General features: G+C 50.6%; 1 protein-coding gene across 6 annotated transcripts in view; it reads left to right on the top strand.

Moving 5' to 3' along the window:
* The window catches only part of PRICKLE2 (prickle planar cell polarity protein 2), a 165,026-nt gene that overhangs the window by 124,364 nt on the left and 20,364 nt on the right, over nucleotides 1-20,298 (top strand). For all 6 annotated transcript variants that reach the window (XM_090021321.1, XM_090021320.1, XM_090021317.1 and 3 more), the window contains 4 exons: nucleotides 13,202-13,315; nucleotides 15,102-15,239; nucleotides 16,465-16,668; nucleotides 19,305-19,491. In XM_090021321.1, coding sequence (XP_089877447.1) covers nucleotides 13,202-13,315; nucleotides 15,102-15,239; nucleotides 16,465-16,668; nucleotides 19,305-19,491 — 643 coding nt within the window. The remainder of the gene's footprint in view (nucleotides 1-13,201; nucleotides 13,316-15,101; nucleotides 15,240-16,464; nucleotides 16,669-19,304; nucleotides 19,492-20,298) is intronic.

Genomic DNA, 20,298 nt, shown 5'->3' on the forward strand with positions numbered 1-20,298 from the left:
TTTTTGTAAAAATCTAGTTGGTCTAATAAAAGATATCACCTCTACCACAAGTCCTGGGTGCTTTTTCCTCTAGACCAATATGGATACTCTGAGAGATTGAGCGTTCACAAGGAAGAGAAACCAATCTTCAATACGAGGCCAGCGCACACTCTCCAAGAGACCCTGATGTGGGTCCCTCATTTGAAGTCAGCTGTTATTTCCGCTCTGCTTCACAGCAGAGGCCTCTAAAGAAATTAGGAAGCAGCATGGAGCATTTGTTGAGGTTCTTCCAAAAAAAGCAGTCTCAAAATACTGCCAGTAGATACTGAACTGCTAAATATTGCCCTGGGTTAATCCATTTCCTGGGGCATATCTTCCAGCTTGCTCTTCTTCGAGAGGTCACTCCACTTCTAGATATGAATATTAGCTTTTTAATTACGCTTCCCAGTCTGCCACCCTAGATCTTCAGATTGACAGATTTGCCACTCCAAGTTTGGGTGTAGCCACCGTAGAGACAAAGCAACGGGATAGTAGTGTGAGCACACAGCCTGGTACTGTAGATTCGACTTGCAGCTGCTCAGTTAGACACTTCAGCCTTGTCAGGACCCATGTTCAGACCTCTCCCCTATCCTGGGAGCTTCCAAGGGTCCCAGAGTCAAGCCTTTGACTCCTCTCTACTGCACAAAATCTATTTGGGGTGGATCAGAAAATGACTTTGGAGAGCTCCTGATTCCTATTGTTGACCCCAGTCTGCTTCTGAAGGTCCATACTGTGGTCTGTAGTAAATGGACTACAAAGAGAAGTGAAGGTAAAAAGAACCGTTTGCCCAGTAAAGACCACAAGTTGCTCAGTTAGAGAAGTCTTGTCTCTTCAGCCAGTTTCTGGCAAAGAAGTTATTCCAGGTTGGTGAATCAGGGGTGTTGGTGGGGTATAGCCCCTTGCAAATCTGATCTCCCCAGGCCATTAAACCAGCTGTTGGCCATATTAGGGTCAGGTCTGAATGCACCACTATGACTGGAACAACTGCACTAAGCCACAGATTTGATAGCAATGAAAGCTTCTGCAAAGGTTTTTTTTCCCTTCATTGTTATTTTCCCATAGAATTTCTTTAAATGGACCAGCTTCTCATAGCTTCAGTGAAGCAAATTTATTAAAATGTCTTTAAAAAAAAAAAAAAGCGTGAGTAGAATGGGAGATAAATCCCTTGAAAAGCTAATGACTTCACAATATGGTTGTAAGACAGAGCCCTTATCTCAGCTGGACATAATAATTGAATAGATATCAGAGGAGAAGTTGTCCAGCATCTTCCATTCATCACCAATTACTTTTTTTTAAACTGCTTCTGCTGTCTAAGATAGCCATCGGTTAGCTTTTTTCCTTTGCTCCTCATTAGATCTAATAATTGCAAGAAAGAAACAGCTCCATTTTCCTTTGTCATTGGTAGATGTCATTATAACAAATATGAGGTCCTGTCCACAGATATATCTGAGATGTCTTGGCAGGTTCAGGATGTCATATTAGGACTCTGATGGTCCCTCCCCCCCCCTAAAATGTACAACTTAGGCACTTCTAAGGGGGTTTTGACCCCGTCATTCTGAGAATGTGTTGTCCCTTCGTGCTTGTTCGGATATCATCAGCTGGCAAATTGAGAGCATAGTCTGTGTGCAAATCATGTGTTAGCAACTTTTGGAGAGCAATAAAGCATATTGGTCAAGGGCTTTATAAATAACGATGATAGGAATTGTATTGACCACCTGGGTTAAAATTGCATGACAGCTTATCCACATATCAGACTACCAAGTCTTTTATAAACTGAGGATTATGTAGCTTTGACTGTGTTGAGAGACTGAACTCATATGGTGGAATGGCTTACATGTTTCAGCTGTAAAAGAAGGATGTGTTGACAAGATAGTGGGATGGAAATGCAAATGCAGTAGTACTAAGAGGTGTCAGCTGGCATTTCCAATAGCAATAAGAAAGCTTCGATACTGCAGCAGGCGTTAGTAAAGCCGTACGTGGCATGTCGCGTCCAGTTGTGGACACGCATGTTTGAGACGGATGAACTCAAATTGGAAGAGGGGCAGAACAGAGCAACCAGGTTGAAATCTGTTTGAATTTGGCAGGTCTGGGCCAGACTCGAGCTTCCCCATCCGTGCCATTAAAAATGTAATCCCCTCTTCCTAGCAGCAGAGTTTCTCAGGATGAGTCCTTTAAACATTATAAAAAGTATCTGAGGTTCAGGGGACCAACGCGTGTACTACAATCTGAGCCTTAAAAGCTTTACCACATAGTAAGAACTGTTCTGGATATTTTGCAAGACCTATGTGAGAGACAGCTAGTTCATAATACCTGCAAGCTACAGCGGGAGCTCTTCTAGTCGTTGTACTGCAGCATGAGGAACACGTATCATTTTAGTCAAATTCACAGGCCTTTGCACTAAACTGCAGTTGGCAACTCTTGCTGTTCGCATGTCGGAAGGAAAATCTAGTTTTGCTTTTCACCTCGGATGAATGAGGTGCACTAGGGCAATGTGATGCCCTGCCTTGCTTTGCTCAGGGGCTTCCAAAATGATGGGCCATGTTCCACATGCCTGGAGATCTTCCCTGGGGGAAGAGCTCCTACCTGCCCCCAAAGTGGTGATCCTTTTGAACCTGAACAGAGCACATCAGCCAGACCTCCAAGTACGAGGAGTTTCCACCCAGCCTGGTGAGTAGCCGCATACCCAGTGCCAAGGGTGACACTGAATACTTTGAGCTCCTCGAGCCTCAGGAGGTACTGAGTCTTATACCACGGGGTGTCTCCCACCTCATCACACCCAGTTAATTAGGAAGTATTAACTACTACAGGAAAGGCAGTGAATTCTTATCCCAACTGCAGGAGGTATTCCTAGGATGACTGTGCTGGTAGGATGCTGTTGGGCAGGAGGTACTGACACAGTTCCTGATCGTTTCTACAAGGGATTTTAAAGGGCTCACAGCCCAGTACCACCACAGCCAAGCCACATTTAGATCCTAAATTCAGGGCTTGTATTGCTATGGGACCAGACAGACATAGCAGGGACCCCTTAGAGCTGCTGCATATTCCTAAACACCAGGTCCCCCTCCCCTTTTAAAGTCATTGCAAGATAAATGTGCCCATAACCAACAGTACCTCAGGCTGCAACAGGGCCAGTCCCATGGTACATGATAGATGACGGCACGCGGCAGAGTTTAAAGTGATCCCCGTTAAAAAGCCAAATTATCGGCTAGTGTCACTACGGAGATTGTATTTGGGAAGGGAAGAGTGCTCGCACATGCCACCCTTGCTGCAGCCCCAGACGGAGAGAAAGGAGCGGCCTGTACTGCACGACCCGGCCATGCAGCTGGATCTCCCCGTGCTTTGCCATCCTACGGGCTCTTTGTGGGGGGATTTCTGCAGATACGGTGCCAGCGGAACTGGGCTCTTACGGCCCAGATTCTAGTACACATGTTGGTCCCCTGAACCTCAGTCTCACCGGTATTACCTTAGATGATATTTTTATAACGTTTAAGGGACTCATCCTGAGAAACTCTGCTGCTAGCAAGAGGGGGGATTATGTTTTATGGCAGGGATGGGGAAGCTTGAGTATGCACACACCTGGCAGCCGGGCACCTGTCCCATACCGTGCAACTGGAAGTCAGAGAGAAGGACTCGAGCACCGGAGGCATGGGATTATACGCATGCCCTGGCATTCCTCAATGACAGGGTGGCTTACCGGAGTTTTGAATAGGGACAAACACTCGTGGATCCTTTCAGCAGATCCTGTCCCGACAAGAGAGATGTTAGTTCTTCATCTCTGAACTAGACATGACCTCCTGAGGTCTCTTCCCACCCTCATCATCTGTGACTCTATAACTGCAACTCGGGAGCTTCGGGTTCAGCACTTAAATCACAGGTTTGTGACTGTCACGGAAGCCATGAAACATGGTGATCTCTGTGGAAAATGGCAGGAAATCAACCCCCGCCAAAAATTTAATAAAAATAAAAATAAAATGCTGGCTTCCTAGTGGTCCTCACAGCCTCTGCGACCCAGTCTCGCAGCCCGCCCAGGAGGGGAAGGCACCAGCTGGCGGGGCGGCAGCCAAGAGAGTGGCTTTCCCTTTATGCCTCTCCACCAATCAGCACCAAGGGGCGGGGCTGTATGAAGGGCAGCCAGCAGTCAAGATGGCAGCCACCCTGTTGTCCCTCCTCCCTCTGGGGCCTTTCCACCAATCAGTGCTGAGGGGTGGGGTCACCACAAAATGATTGCAAAATTGGGTCTTCTGGCCATGACCAAGCCACAAAAATGGGTTTTTCTCCCTGCAGGTTAGGTAGGTCCCTAGCACTAGGTTCACTCTGGGTCCTGGGCAAGTTACTTGGTATTTCTCTTCCTTAGTTGGCCCTTCTCCTGGGGAAATATCCATCTCTGCTTTCTCTAGTCTCTTTAGCTTCTAAGCCTTGCAGGGAAGGGACCGCCTCCTGCCATGAGTAGCAACAGGACTGAAGAAATGAAGCCCAAACTCTGTTCAGATCCCCCAGGCATTGCTTTACCAGCTGCTTTTCTGTTGTACCTGCCTCCCTGCCTATCCTTGCTTCAGCAAAACTACCATTAGCTGTTCTCTTCTTCTCAATTACACGGTGCATGGCCTTGGTACAAAAGCTGCTTTGCTCCAAAAAATACCTTGGACCACAGCACTAATGGGGAAACAGTGGGCCACTGTGCTCCCGCCTTATCATTCTCACCCTCTGCCGGGAGCTGAAGGGCTCTGCGCTGCCGGCGAGGCAGTAAGGACACACACAGAGCTCCACAGGCTGTTCGAAAGGCAATTAAAAAAATATCCAGGCCGGTGTGACTCATATAAATAACACCAATTAAGGCAAGGAAAAAAATGCATTTGTTTCTTTAGGGGTGCATCAGTTTTAAACATGCACTTTGAAGGGGTATTAGGTAGCTCGTAAAAATGTCATTTAAGAAGCTCATCTTCTGGGAGAAGGCAGAGGTGGGACTAGAACCTGGATCCTTGGGCTTTCCGTGTTGTGCCAGGAGCTGTTTTGCCAACCTCAGCTGGTGCTGGCTTGTTGAAACGCTGCCGCATTCCTCCCACCGAAGGCAGAGCTGGTTTTCAAGCAGGTGAAGAGATGGGCCCCCAAGGGAATTGCATGCACATGCACCGGTGCAAACCTCCACACCGCTCAGTCAGTACCAGCCCTGTGTGCTGACACCATCGGTTCGTTTGCAGGGATAAGAACACCAGTGTCCCCAGTGGGTTTGTGCAGAAGGGGACGGAGGGGTAGCTCTCGGGTCTGCGTCCTGGTCTCTGATTAGTGACCGGGAAAGCACTGCCCCCAGTGCCAGAGCCTGTAAAATTAAGCATATGCTCAACTGCTTCATTGTTTCAGCGCTAGTATACTCAGCACCTTGGTGGACTGGCCCTTAACCTGGGCCCTCCACTACAAAAAGGATGTAGACAGACTGGGGACAGTCATAAAAATGGTTTGGGGACTGGGGCACATGACTTGAGGAGAGATTAAGGGAAATGGGCTGAGTTAGTCTGCAGAAGAGAAGACCGAGGGGGATTTGATAGCAGCCTCCACCTCCCTGCAGGGGGGGCTGCAAAGAGGATGGAGCTGGACTGGTCTCAGTGGGGGCAGATGACAGAGCAGGGAGCAATGGGCTCAAGCTGCAGCTAGGGAAGTTGAAGTTAGATCTATTAGGAGGAACTTTATCATGAGGAGGGTAGTAAAATACCGGAGCAGGTTACCCAGAGAGGTGGTGGACCTTCCATCCTCAGAGGTTGTTAAGACTCGGGTAGAGAAAGCCTTGCCTGGGATGATGTAGTTGGGGCTGGTCCTGCTTTGAGCAGGGGGTTGGACTAGATGTGACCCCTTGAGGTCCTTCCAACCCTCATTTTCTGTGATTCTTTTTCTGTAATTTTGACACAGCTTCTAGCAGACCATTCACCAGCTCCAAGGGTTTCTTTAACTTTCTTTACTGCTTTGGATAAGCACCTTGTTGAGCTCATTTGCGCCCAATAACTTCCTGCCCGCAGCAGGGGACTGGACTTGATGATCTTGCAGGTCCCTTCCAGTCCTTCGACGCTATGATTCTTGAACTCCCGTCCTCTCAAAGTGGACGCGGGCCCTCCAGAGCACAAATGGCACAGCAGACACTGCCAAAAGCTCTGGATTCAGGGAGTCTTGACTCGCAGCATCAGCTGGTTGCAAACATTGCAGGATAAAATGGACTGCGTTGTTGTACATCATTAGCAGCAGCTGAATCGTAGGTTGTACGAAGATGTGCTCCCCAGCTGGTTACCATGGTGCTCTGGAAGAACAGCTCCATCCTGTGTCTGTCACCGGTGGACGGTGGAGTATCTCCTTCACTTCCGGGAGCGTGGGCCAGAGCTCTAGAAAATGCTGTTCCTTGTGTCATGGAGCAGAGTCCAAGGGACCGTGATCTGCATCAAAGTGAGAGCCAAGAGGTTCTTCTAGTGCGCTTGGATTTGGTCTGAACATGCATCCATGGGTATATTGAGATACCAATCAAACCCAGACGTTTCATTTTCCGTGGTTAATACGCTTGGAGCTTTGGCAGCCTCTACGCTGGGGACGGGACAGGGCTGTCAACAGAGGTTGAAGGTGAGATGGTGGCCACATGTATGTGATCAAGTCTTCCTCTGCGGTCGTCTCCTGGCAACCAAAATATCCCATTACTTTCTCCTAGCTGAAAGAGCACTTCTTTAAGTAGGGAGCTTTGGCTTTGTTAACAAGCACGACAGTGAGGAAGGCCCCGGGGTGGAACACAAAAGAGGTCAGCGTTGTCGCATTTTGTTTTAGCCTGAATGCAGCAAAGCTTTTAAATATGAAAACGTTATGGACATTGCTAAGCTGTCTTTAATGACCCTAACGAAACTTGAAGAGCCAGAGTCTGAATTGTGAAAGGGACTGGAGTTCTGCTGTTTGAAAAATCAGACCGAGGAATGCTTGAATGCTAAATAAATGAACAAGAGCATCTCCCGGCTGGCTCGATGTAGAAAGGGGAGCAATTGCTTGTTTTTTGAACAGCTAACACAGTTTATGCTTTCTCTTCTGCATAATGGCTTATGAATTTCCAGGACAGCAGAGACTACCTGTGGGTAAAGAAGGGTGACTGCGCCCGAAAGCTTGCAAAGAACTTTTTTCCAACTACTCAGTTGGTCTAATCAAAGATACCACATCTACCCAAAGAGCTTCCTGCCCGTGTAGACCAACACAGCTACAACCACAACCCAGATACCATCTAGCATGTGTCAGGATGGGGGAGAGTAGTCAGGCACCACTTTGGTACATCTCAAGGCTAAAGAGTGTGCTTATGTTCCCCCCACTTCCTTGGATGTCAAGACTCTTTGCCAAACCAAAGCCTTGACCGTTAATGGGGACTGTAAGGTTTTCCTTTCGGAAGAAGCTCTGGAAACTGAGTCACTAGGCATGCGGAGATTCACCGACAGAGCCTGAAGCCACGGCTTCTTCAGAGGTGGAAGACTAACCTTCAAATGGAGGCACTTAACAGATCACCCTCCCACCCCTGAACTAATAAGGCTCAAAAACAGACAAGTGCTGATGAATGAATGTAATTATTTTCCTCCGTTACTTGCAACAGAATTGGCTCAACTTGAAAGACTATTTCCTAGTTTTATTTTGTAAGGGTTTTTTCTCCCTTTCCCTCTTCCTTCCTTGAAGGAGCTGCTTATTTCCAAAACTTATTAGCTATTTTCTTAATTTTTGCCTGTAATGACTTTAAAGGGCACATGGTTTGAACTACTTGCCTCTTCAAAGATGGGCGTAGGGATCAATATCTCTTTTGCCTTGGTTTGTTTGTGTGTGTGTGCATGTGTGCAAGAGAGAATGCACATGCACTCCCTAGAAGCAGGACGGCACTATTATTGCACTTGCTCTGCCAATGCTTCTTGAGGCTTCAACACCCACCTATTCTGTGTCTGGCCCCTCTTAAACTGCAGCTTGGGGTGTCCAGGGTTTTGCAGCATAGGTTAAATTTCATTAGGACTTGGCCTGGGATCTTTGAAATTGCTTTGGAGCTGATCCAAATTCAAATGCAAACACAGGTCAGAGAGGAGAGGGGGAAATACATTAATCCAGAGTGACATCTCGCCTAACGCCTCAAGTGCTTGTGAATGTTAACAAGGCCTGGTAGGATGGGAAAGGAGAGGCTGATGAGGAGAGAGAGCAGGAGTCAGAATGGTAGTCTTGTACGTGGCAAACATTTAATAATGGGGTGACGAAGACTGATTTACCCTAAGAAATAACGTGTTGTTCTTGTTTAAAGGATGCTAAAACAAAATGCTGCAGTGTCATCAGATCTTGCATGATGTGTTCATGTCCCCATCTGCAGCCCTTCGAGACTGATGGAGAGAGTCTGATTGATTTTCAGTGGGCTTTGGTTGAGGTCCTTACATAGCATCTTCCATCTGTGGTGCTCTGGTGTTCTGCTAGAGGACTGGAAGAGGGCCAATGTGGTTCCCATTTTCAAAAAGGGGAGGAAGGAGGACCTGGGAAACTATAGGCCAGTTAGTCTTACCTCAATCCTGGGTAAGCTTTTTGAGAGAATTATCCTGGTACATGCCCACGAGGGGCCAGCGGGATGGCTCATGCTTAGGGGCAATCAACACGGGTTCATCAGCGGCAGGTCCTGTCAGACCAACCTGGTGGCCTTCTACAACCAGGTCACCAAATCCTTGGATGCAGGGGTAGCAGTAGACATCGTCTTCCTGGACTTTCGGAAGGCCTGTGACACTGTCTGTCACCCCGTTCTCATTAAGAAACTGGGGGATGGTGGTGTCAACACCCACACAGCCAAATGTGTTGCCAACTGGAGGGAGGGCCGCACCCAGAGCGCGGTGGTGGACGGGTCATTGTCATCCTGGAGGGATGTGGGCAGTGGGGTCCCCCAGGGCTCGGTCCTCGGGCCCGCACTGTTCAACATCTTCATCAGTGACTTGGACGAGGGGGTAAAAAGCCCCTGTTCAAATCTGCTGATGACACTAAGATGTGGGAGGATGTGGGCATGCTAGAAGGGAGGAATAGGCTTCAATCGGACCTAGACAGGTTACAGGGGTGGGCGGATGAGAACAGGATGGGATTCAACACTGACAAGTGCAAGGTGCTGCACCTGGGGAGGAAGAACAGCACCATACCTGCAGGCTGGGGAACTCCCTTCTCGTCAGTGCAGAGGCAGAAAAGGATCTTGGAGTCATCACTGATGCCAAGATGAACATGGGCCGGCAGTGTGGGGACGCGGTCAGGGAGACCAACCGCACCTTGTCCTGCATCCACAGATGCATCTCGAGCAGGTCCAAGGAGGTGATCCGCCCCCTCTATGCGGCACTGGTCAGGCCGCAGCTGGAGTACTGCGTCCAGTTCTGGGCGCCACACTTCAGGAGGGATGTGGACAGCATGGAGAGGGTCCAGAGGAGGCCACCCGCATGATCAGGGGGCAGGCCCCACGAGGAGAGGCGACGGGACCTGAACCTGTTCAGCCTTCACAAGAGAAGGCTGAGAGGGGACATGGTGGCCGTCTACAAACTGTCCAAGGGAGACCAGCAGGGATTGGGTGAGTCCCTGTTCCCCCGAGCACTAGAAATAACGGTCACAAGCTGGCAGAGGGTAGATTTAGGTTAGATATCAGGAGGCGCGACTTCACGGTCAGGGCAGCTAGGATCTGGGACCAACTTCCAAGTGAAGTGGTGCTGGCTCCTACCCTGGGGGTCTTTAAGAGGAGGCTGGATGTACACCTGGCTGGGGTCGTTTGACCCCAGTACTCTTTCCTGCCATGGCAGGGGGTCGGACTTGATCTGCTCAGGTCCCTTCTGACCCTACTTACTATGTAACTGTGAAACTATCTCTGTTTTGCAAATAATGATTCAAGCTTGTAGTGCCTTGGTAGGCAGGTAGACACATTTTCACCCATTTACCCTCCAGTTTCTCAAAGGTACCTTCCAGTAGGAGTCAGCCAAGTCCTTTGGGGGACCTGGGTCTTAGCTCTTGTTTTTTTTGAAGGCTCATGTCCCGTCCTCCCTCCAGCTCTCAGGACCCTCCCAGAGGTGCAGCCACATCTGGTAGCAGTGCCCTCAAATAGGCTATGTGACTCATTGAGCCCTGGCTCCCAGGCTGGACGCGGTGCAGCCCTGTCCGTGTGGTCCCGCTGGCACTGTCACACAGAGATGTTAACGAACCTGCTGAGAGCACTGCCTGTACACCCTGCAGTCCTGGCTTCAATCAAGGACCCAAAAAACCTGGACCTTGTCCCAGCTCTCCGCTTTCCTGGCCTGTCTAGAAATTCACCCAGGAACAGCTATAGTGCAGGAGCAGAAGTCATGACTGCTGTCTTTGAAGCCTTCCTCTATCCACAAAATGATCCCTCCCTTGGTAACCACTCACCACTATCCAGAGAAGCCTGCAGAGGAAGAGCAAATAGCCCGGTGGGAGCCTGCCAGGAGAGCAATGCAAACTTCTGCAGCAGGTTAACACCAAGGGATTGTCACACTTCTTGGTATCCACAGTTTGTGGCACGGCACATTTTCTGCAAGCTGAAAACCCATTTATTTTTCAGCTTTTCTTCCCAGCCTCCCTGGGAACCGTCTGTTCTCAAATACTAGATTCTCTTTTCACAACTCACATTTGTTTCAAGGGAGGCCAAACAACCCCCATTTTTATTTATTTTTTCACTCTTTGTCTGCACTCTGGCTGAATCTCCATGCGCTCTGCCAGGACCTGTCCAGGCCAGGAGAGACAGCAACCCCTTAAACCTGCACATACGTGCACCGCCGTGTGATCAGCAAAAACCTCCGCAGAACAAATGAATGCAGGGTCTCTCACGCAGCTGGGAACTCATGATGGCCGGTATTTAATATTCAAGGTTGTTCCAATCCTTGGGAGAGCATTTCAGCTCCGTGCCAAAGTCCTCGTATTAGTAGTGTAGTTGCTTTTGGGTTCACGCAAGGCGACGGGGCTTGGGTCTGGCTGTGTTGTTTTCCCAAATGAATGTGCCCATCCCTGCAGAAATATTTTGCACTCGTGGGCCCCGCAGAGGGGATGAAGAGCTTCCAGAGGAAGCAGTCGGGGCCACTGGCACAGAGCTCAGCCCGGCACCTAGGAGCATGTGCTGGCGGTAGGCCACAGTACACGCCTCCCTCTACACCTCTTGCAGCTCATGACTACAGGGCCCCAGGTGACGTGATGTCATTTGGCAGCTGTTCAAGGAGGAATTATTTCTGGGCTCCTCCAGGTCCCAGGACACTATGGGGAAAGGGATTTCATTTGCCGAGCCGCGAAGAGCTTGGGGCAGGCGGTGGATGGGAAGATTAGCAGAGAGACGTCGGCCGACGCTTGTAGTATGCAGCCTGGGGATGGAGTAGCCTTGCAGCCAGATGGAAACCTGGAAACTGTCCCTGGCTCCGCTACTGAGCAGCTGCATGACCGTGGACATGTCACTTAGCTTCCCTTGCGGCTTCTTGCTCTGGGGCTATTTGCCACTGCCCAGAGAGGCTCGTGAGCGAGCTGTGCGAGTGCTTTGATGGCACTGGCTGAAGGATGCTGGATAAGTGTACAGTAAGTCCTGTACCTTTGTTCAATGTTTGCCTTGTGACTTTTAGGCGAGGGAGTATTTGGAGCTTTCTGCTTCTTTCCCAGCCTCTGTAGCTGAAGGGTCTGGTGTCTGGGCTCAGTGTTAGCAAACTCATTCAGAAGCAGATGTTTAGACCACGGTATATACCCCGATGGAGCTCTCCTGGGCTCGGGGGGTCTGATCCAGCCATCTGTGCAGCAAGCCAGTCCCTTTGTCAGCAACGACACACATGCAAGTGTGCAAAGTTTTGCTGTGTGGGAGGGATGAAGATCAGATCTGGTTTGGAGAAGAGCTGCCCAATTAAGTCACGCAGGGGGGATTTCAGAAGCACCCCAGTGTTAGGGATCCTCTGCCTTGGCAATGTGGCGTTGAATTCAATGTAGGCTCTCTCCTCCCTTGGAGAAGAGGCCCCAGGGGGAGAGAGATCAGCTCAGGTGCAAGTCCTGAGAGGCTGGGTGGGATAGAGAGGCATGTCTTTTGCAACAGCCCCATGAGCTCAGGCTCCAGGGGCACTCTGGAGGCGACAGGACCTCTGGGACTGGTCAGGCCAGTTAGTGCTTTGTAGCCCAAAGCCAAACATTTAAATCCCAGGCAAAGCTGACTGGTGGTGTGTTTCCTACCTGAGTGAAGCCCTGCTGCATCAGCAGGCTCTTGCGGCTTGTGAGGCAGAGGGTGCCTGGTGGGAGGGGGATCCCAAGGCAGTGAAGGCACAGGAAAGTCTCGTGGGGGGTATCTCAGAGAAAAGCCCCTGCTCCATGAGGGGATCCAACCCTGCTGCTCCCCTCCCAGCGTGCAGCAGAGCCCACTGAGTGTTTTGCAGCCTGCAGAAAGGTGGAAATGCTCAGTTCTTGGAAGAAAGGGGCATCAGTCGCTACTGAGCCCAGGAGTGAGGGGTGCGGGCTCTGAATCAGAACCGCCTGGACCCTAAATGCAAGAGGCTGCAAGCAAAAAAGGAATAGGGGAAAAGAGCCAGTTCACTCCCCCGTTCAGCCTCCGCTCTCTGCCACGGCGTGAGACCGGGCAAAACGGCCCTATTCCCCATCCCCAGTCAACGGCAGTTCTTATGCAGCCCCCCTTGACCTGACAGAGACCCTTCTCCCCGAGCCTCGGACGCCTGCAGCAGAGCCCGATTCTCCGGGCGAGCGGTGGGAGGGCATCTCCCCACACAAAGGCACGTTGCTGCGCTCTTGGTAATTGTTTTTAATTACACGCTCCGAGCCGGAGAGGCGAGCCCAGCCTCCCGACAGAGGTTGCTCTCGCAATTGTTGCAGCAAGGCCCGCAGGGCTGGAGTGCAGGGTGGAGGTGTAGAGGTGCGGGGGAGCAGCCGTGCTCACTGCAGGCCAAGGGGAACATGCTAACACTATGGAGACTGACAGAGAAAATGGTAAGAAGCCACCTTGGGACGTCCTGCTTCCTCCAACCCACCATGCTCTCTCTGATGGGAGTCCACGTTGAAACCTCATCAGCTGGTTTGACTGGACAGGCTTGTTTAGTTTTTGTATTTGCACCCTGGCTTCTGCTTGCTGTCTCACTCGCTGGCCCTTGGGGAGTCAGGAGCCGTGAGCATGCCAATCACCCAAGGAGTGCCCTCTTTTGCCACCTAGGTTCACCAGTACTACAGCTGCCTTCCCGAAGACAAGGTGCCCTATGTGAACAGTCCCGGAGAGAAGTTGCGCATCAAGCAGCTCTTGCATCAGCTGCCGCCGCATGACAATGAGGTGAGTGGCTGAAGGGTCACCCTGCCGCTGTCCCGTGGTGGGGATGCGTGGCCTTGCTGCTGACTGCTGCTGGGCACTTCGCTGCACTTAGTAGTCACCATCTCCCTTAAAAAGAGCCAACTGCCTCGGGTTCCCCCCATCACTGCGCTGGAGCCCTGTGCTGTGCAAAGGCAGTGGTCCCGTGTCTTTCCCAATTGCCTCCTGCCGTGAACTCCAGTTTGCAAAACTCCTGGAGAACTGAAGAGAGCAGTCCTTTGACCTGCTCCATTTGCCAGGGTTTCAGCCTCCTGCAGAAAGAGATTTCCCTTCTTGGCAGCTTTTCAGAGACATTTTGGCCAACCGCCGATGCTGTTTGCTTGGCATCTATGGATTTATTTGCTTTTAAAGTGAAGTTTTGGCTTTATTTATTTACATGTTACATTTACCCTGCGATCGAGCTCTGTGGGAAACAAAGCAGACTCCCAGCACTCGAGAGCAAAACCTGTGTTAAAACTGGCTGGAGGTCCTGGTTCAATCAACTCAAGATGAGTTTTAAATGGACCCCACGAGGCCATCCCTGCCCCTCGGGGTCACCCACGTTTTTCAAGGGGGAGCAGAGTTGCATGGGGGCTGAGGACCTTGGTGGAGTGGAGTCCGGATCTCTGATCCAGCCCGATGCCGAGCCTTGACCCCACACTTGCAGCCGTGGTCGTTCAGGGTGGCGCATTCAGACAGTTACTCTTGTGGGAACACTGAGTTCCTGTCTCCCAGAAAGTTTCATTGCCTAGACAAAGATTTTCATGTTGCTCCTTCAGGAATCCATTTTATACATGCAGGTAACTTGTTTTATCTAGGTCATATTTTAATGTGCTTGCCTGTATATGGCTGCCTGCCATAGAAATACAGTGAGGCATTGTCAGTAGCCAGGGGAGCTGCGAACACCTGCAAGGAGAGTGTCCAATCCCGTAGGGCCCGATCCTGTAGGCTTGATGCGTGAAGCCAGCATGAACCTCCAGCACCGGACGGCTGAGGGGCACGTTTCCCTGCCCATTAGCTGGGAGGGAGGCATCCAACTCCTGTGGACGCTCAGCCCACCCCTTTGCAAAAGTCCAGCTGTGAGGATATCTCACATGATTTTCTGTTGCATTCAAGGACTCTGTTCTCCTGAGTCAGGGATGTGGAGTTGGACACGGTCTCTGCCTACACAGCAGCATGGCCATTTGGTGTGTGTGTACACACACACACACACACACACACACACACACACACACACACACACACACACACACACACACACACTCTCTCTCTCTCTCTCTCTCTCTCTCTCTCTCTCTCTCTCTCTCTCTCTCTCTCTCTCTCACTAGGGCTGAGTTGGCTTCAGCTCACATCTGTAATCATCAGGGAGAAGAAACAGCTGAGCCCTGGAAACCCCCCGTTCTGTAAACTGTGGGGAAATTCTCACTTATGCTGTTTACGTTCTTTCCTTCCTTTATTTTGCAATTTCTGATGAACCCTGGGCTGACACTGGGTGTGCGGTCCCATAGCGAGCCACCGCAGCCCCAGGGTAAAGCTAAGGAAAGTAAGGTTTGCAGTTGGTTTTGGAGCTGCTGTCCTAGCGGCAGACAAAAGATAGCAGGGAGCAATGGCAAGGTTTGCAGAAGCAATGAGCCGGCCCCTGGCCAACCTCGAATACCCACCTTGTCACAAGCTGGCCTACCCTTTTAAATAACAGCAGCAATCATTGGCATGAGTGTAGGGGAGCAGGCTTGCTGCCAGATGATGCCACCTATCGCCACTTGTCTTGTAGGTCCGATATTGCAACTCGCTGGATGAGGAGGAGAAGAGGGAGCTCAAGCTCTTCAGCAATCAGCGGAAGAGGGAAAATTTAGGCAGAGGCAACGTTCGGCCCTTCCCCGTCACCATGACGGGAGCCATTTGTGAGCAGGTAAGCGGTCGCTCTGGGCATGTTGTCGGGGACGGCACCCCGGGGTCAGAGGGGTATAGAGATAGGGAAGTGTATTGTGGCATTACATTGGGGGTCACGTTCCAGAAGGTGCATCCCAGATGGGTACAGGCAGGAATCCCAGCCCCGCAGGCTATTATACCCTGGTTCAAGCGGTACAGGCAGGAATCCCAGCCCCGCCTGCCTGTCTCACTGCTGGATTGAATCCCCGTGAATCTCCAGCCTGTGCTCCCAGCCACCGGTCCCCGAGCCAGACACGAGGGATGAGGCACAGTGTTTGGGTAAGGAGCCCGTGTCCGGTGCATCAGCAGGCAGGAGGGAAGAGTTGGAGAGAAGGAGGATGGATGGACACTGAGGCCTGACAAGCTTCAGTGTTCAAAGCCGAGGAAAAGGCAGTCATTTTGCTTTAAGATACTCGCAAGCACTCTGTTTCTCAGTCGGGGATTAGTGACAGGCCAGCCAAGCCTACTGCTGCTGCATTCAGCTCCCCCACAGAGTCCTTCAGGCAGCTAAAAGCCCTTCAGAAATAGCTATTTCCACCCATAACAGGCCTAGGGAAGAAGCACATCCTCAGGTCACCCACCTTGCTCGCCTGCAGTTTGGTGGGTGCTCACAAGGTCGTCTGCTCCGTCCCCCTGTTTGCACAGGCTCCTCCCTGGCTAAACCATCTCAGCTGAGTCTAACCTGCTCTTAAAAACATTCAAGGATGGAGGTGCCACAACTACCCTAGGCAGCTTGTTCCAGTGCTTGACCACCCTCCGAGTTAGGAAGTCCCTCCTCACCTCCAACCTAAATCTCCCCTGCTGCAGCTTGAGGTCATTACTCCTAGTCCTGTCCCTTAGGGCCATGGAGAAAAGTCCAGCTCCTTAATCACCCTGCAGGATTTGAAGGCTGTTATCAAATCCCCCTGCAGTCTTCCCATGTTCAGGCTAAATAACCCTAGCTGTTTCAGCCTTTCAGCACAGCCAGTAGTGAAGACAGCACAAGTAGGTATGGCATCTTCATGCTGCCTGCAACATAAAGCATGACCCAGGGCCGGGCAGACTTGGGTGACACCAAATGGAGGTTTTCCACGACAGAGCTGGCTGCAGCCGAGAGAGAACAAGCAAACACCTTCTTTCTCACTCGGGGAAAGGCAGCTTCATCAAGGGTCGCCCTGAAAGCTGCTTCCCTGCCCTGCAGTTAAACCCCCTTCTCATATTAACAGTGCGGTGGCCAGATCAACGGCGGAGACATCGCTGTGTTCGCATCTCGAGCAGGGCATGGTGTGTGCTGGCACCCTCCTTGCTTCATCTGCAGCGTTTGCAACGAGTTGCTGGTCGACCTGATCTACTTCTACCAGGACGGGAAGATCTACTGCGGCCGGCACCACGCTGAGTGCCTGAAGCCACGGTGTGCGGCCTGCGACGAGGTAAGGGCAAAGAGGAGTGGGCACTCGCGCTTGCACTGTGCTGCTTGAGGTATGGAGGGAGCATGGTATAGAGTTGCAGAGACGTAAGATTGCAAGGGACCTCTGTGGGTCATTGAGTCCAGCCCCCTGCCTGAGGCACGATCATCCCTATCCAGACCTCCCCACACAAATCCATGGTCTAATCTATTAGCCAAACAGTCAGCCCTGACATAGCACAGGCCCCAAACCATCCATTTTGGCGTGGGATTCTCCCTAGTGGATATACAAGCTTCACCAGGAGTGTTTTGTGGCTATCCAAACTTAGCCCCCCTCAGGGGGTCTAGGCAGAGACTGCCCCCAGCCCACGTGCCATGATATTGGGAGAGACGTTAAAGCATTGAGGGTTTCTTTTATGCTGCTGCACCCAGGAGCTTGAATGCAAATTGGGAAGTGGCCCAGCACTTGCAGAGTGCATGGGTTGTGGGGAAAATTAAATCTGATAGGTAGGTCCCTCGTGAAGGAGATGGCTCACTGGGAGGTTGTCCATTTGGGATATCCGGCTTGGGCTGGTGCAATTAATGTGTAAAGCACACGTGTCCTGTTGGATTTTGAGCTCGCGAGCAGTGGTTTGGGCCCATATGTGGATGAAGGAAGGCTTCTCCCTATTGAAGGCATGACCTCCGCTGCCACCGCTGTGTAAACTCTCTGCAGGTCCCAATCCAGTCCACATGCTGTGCCATGAGGCAGCCTGGCTTGCACGTGTCTGTGTTTTCACGTGTGTGGGGCTGGTAGAGCTGAATGGCTCTAAATGACATGGCGAGTACTCAAAGCCATCGGATGCTGGATGGTTGTGGTTTCTTCTGGCCCATGTAAAACTTTCCCTTTATTTCCAGTTTACCCCCAGGGAGATCCACGCTGGGGTTGCAATATTCAAATCAACCCAGAATCATTGTGAGTGAGGTCCAGGTTTCCTTTTTGATAATAGCTCTTGGAAGGGCACAATAAACTGCGTCCCTTCGGTCCAGCTGGGCAGATCGGTGTTTTTGCTTTGCACAGACGAACCAGAAGCAGCTGTGCGTTCAACTTCTTACTCCTCTGTAATGCTTGACCATGCCGCGGATTGAAATCGGCTTTAATAAAGGAGATTAAAGGGATATGGGAAGCTGAACAAATGTAATCTAATCCTAAAAACCTACGACGCAGTTTCTTGAGTGTCAATCTCAGTTTAAAAGGCTGGTGAAGGAAATTGTTCTGGCTCTTACAGTTATGAAAAGCATCATGTGGAAAACCATATGTACTGTAAAATGCTAAGTCCTTTCTAGGCAGATGTACAGAAAATATCTCTCTGTCTATGCACATGGAATATAAAGGACATGGATGTATGTATCCAATTAGATTTGTAATGTTACCAGCAAAAAACAAATGCTTAACTATTAAAATGGCCTTCTTGTCCAGTGATTTAAACAAGCTCATCTTTTTCATGGGCTTTTAGGCTTACAAAACCCTGCTACAGGTCTGAGTACAAGCACCATACTCAGATCCTTCCTGAAAGCTGACTTCTGCCTCCAAAGTGACCAAAAGTGCTCACCAAAACTGTAATGCAGAACTACAGGGCAAGGCTTCCTGGCCAATCTGCCCTGCAGAAGGCACTGAGCCACCCCTTGCCCTCTGATTTGGGGGTACAAAGCCCCAGGGAGAGGGACAGTCACTAGAGATCAAGATGCCTGCAAGTGCCACCCATCTCAGCTGGCTCATTTTTTAGTGACTCCTCAAACTGGTCCGTGCCTCAGTTTCTCCACCAGTCAAATGGGTGTTCTGCCATATGCATCTTTGAAAAACCATGAGCGTCTCAAATGTCATCAAGTGCCTTTGTCTTTAATGTTCACACAGAGTCATACAAAGCAGCGAGGAGGAGGAGGAGGAGAACTCCCACAGCCTTCTGCACTCGTGGGTTTTCAGGGCTTCAAGTAGGGTGGAATAGGATCCCGCATAGATGCTTAGTGATTGCAATGGGATTTGGCCTGAAGGCATTTGCGGATGAAAGTGCTATCTGAACACCCAGGATTGCTTTACCTCAGCCACCCTGAGGGACTGTCCGTGGTCTTGCGTTCAGTCGCACCTTTTATATTAAGGTTCCCTTCTGAAGCAGTTCATACATGATTGATAGATGCCTTAATAAATGCCATGTTGCTGTAGAGTCCAACAGATCAATAACCTGTTTGTAACCAGGGCCTAAAAGCATCCGTAACCCTTTCTGCTCGTGTTTATAACCATCGACAGTGGGTAGCACTCCGTTCTTGCAGTGTATTTACTGCACCTCAGTAGAAAGCAGACCCTGGGAAGTGCCAGGCATGCAAGTTGTATTGCAGTGTGCAGGTCTGGAGCTTGGATTGCCTTCCTCTCCGCATCGCATCCTTGTAGTGAGGTTCTCTGCTGTCATCACCTTTATTATCAGTTACAGCTTCGCCTGAGGATGCTCATCAAAGCGCAGGGCTCCTGGGCATGGTGCTATACAAAGATAATGCTTGTGGTCCCAGGTGCTGGAAGGCACATCCAAGGTGGTCAGAACCAATGCACTGGGGATGGGCAACAAATGGCTTCATGTTTCTGCCTGCCATTTTTGGGCGGCTCATTTTCCTTTTTCTGGTTCTTCCCAGATCATCTTTGCAGACGAGTGCACCGAGGCGGAGGGCAGACATTGGCACATGAAGCACTTTTGCTGTTTTGAATGTGAAACCGTGCTGGGAGGTCAGAGGTACATCATGAAGGAAGGCCGCCCGTACTGCTGCAACTGCTTCGAGTCTTTGTACGCCGAGTACTGCGACACCTGTGCCCAGCACATAGGTAAGAGCCAAGGAACCTCCTGGCCGCCAAGCTATGGGGGAGAGGGATGAGCGTGCTGCCTTGTCGTAGTGGTTTAAGTGACGCTTTCTTGAGGCTACTGCTCGAAAGGACTTTGCCTGACCCTGGCTTCTTGGCAGTGCAATCTGCCTCAGTAACACCTCTGACAACAGCTTGGCAGTGTGGGCGTCTTTGTGAGACTTCAGACAAGACCACACCAGACAGCTGCTACCAGCCATATACCCACCCCTAGATCCAGTGTAGAAAGGGAGTAACTGCAGGCACCAGGCTTGCAAAACCTTCCCGTTCCTTGAGAAGGCAGAAAGGGAGGTTAGCTGTTGAAATTGCTGCCTTTTCCAGGGAGGATTTTTTTAATCCCCTTTTGAAGGAGAAAAGAATAGTGGAAAGCCAGCTCAGGAGCTATTAAAGCTTGCTAGAGTGAGGGCTTTCTCTGTGCATGTCACCGCTGTCTTGCAGGGAGTCTTGCACTCTTGGCATCCGATTCTTACCACTGGGGCTTTCTCCGGGGTTGCGGGAGTTAAGGAGCCGTTGCCAGGGAAGATGGCTGATCATTGGAAGTCGTTATTGTTTCAGTTTGATTCTTTTTAATCCACAAATAAACGTGATATTCTCAAGCACAGAGGGGAAAAGCAACAACCAAAAAAGAAGCTGTGGGCTTAATCCACCTTTCTGACATGGGGAATGTTACTGCTTTAGAAATGGGTTTTACATGAGGGGCTGGCTAATTCCCTTCCCAAACCTTGCTGTATTACCTTCTTAACATAAGCTGGCACCTCTCCCAGTGCTAAA

This window comes from Crocodylus siamensis, chromosome 11, assembly GCF_052110815.1.
Source record: "Crocodylus siamensis isolate JL-2025a chromosome 11, ASM5211081v1, whole genome shotgun sequence".
In the NCBI taxonomy this organism is placed as follows: domain Eukaryota; kingdom Metazoa; phylum Chordata; order Crocodylia; family Crocodylidae; genus Crocodylus; species Crocodylus siamensis.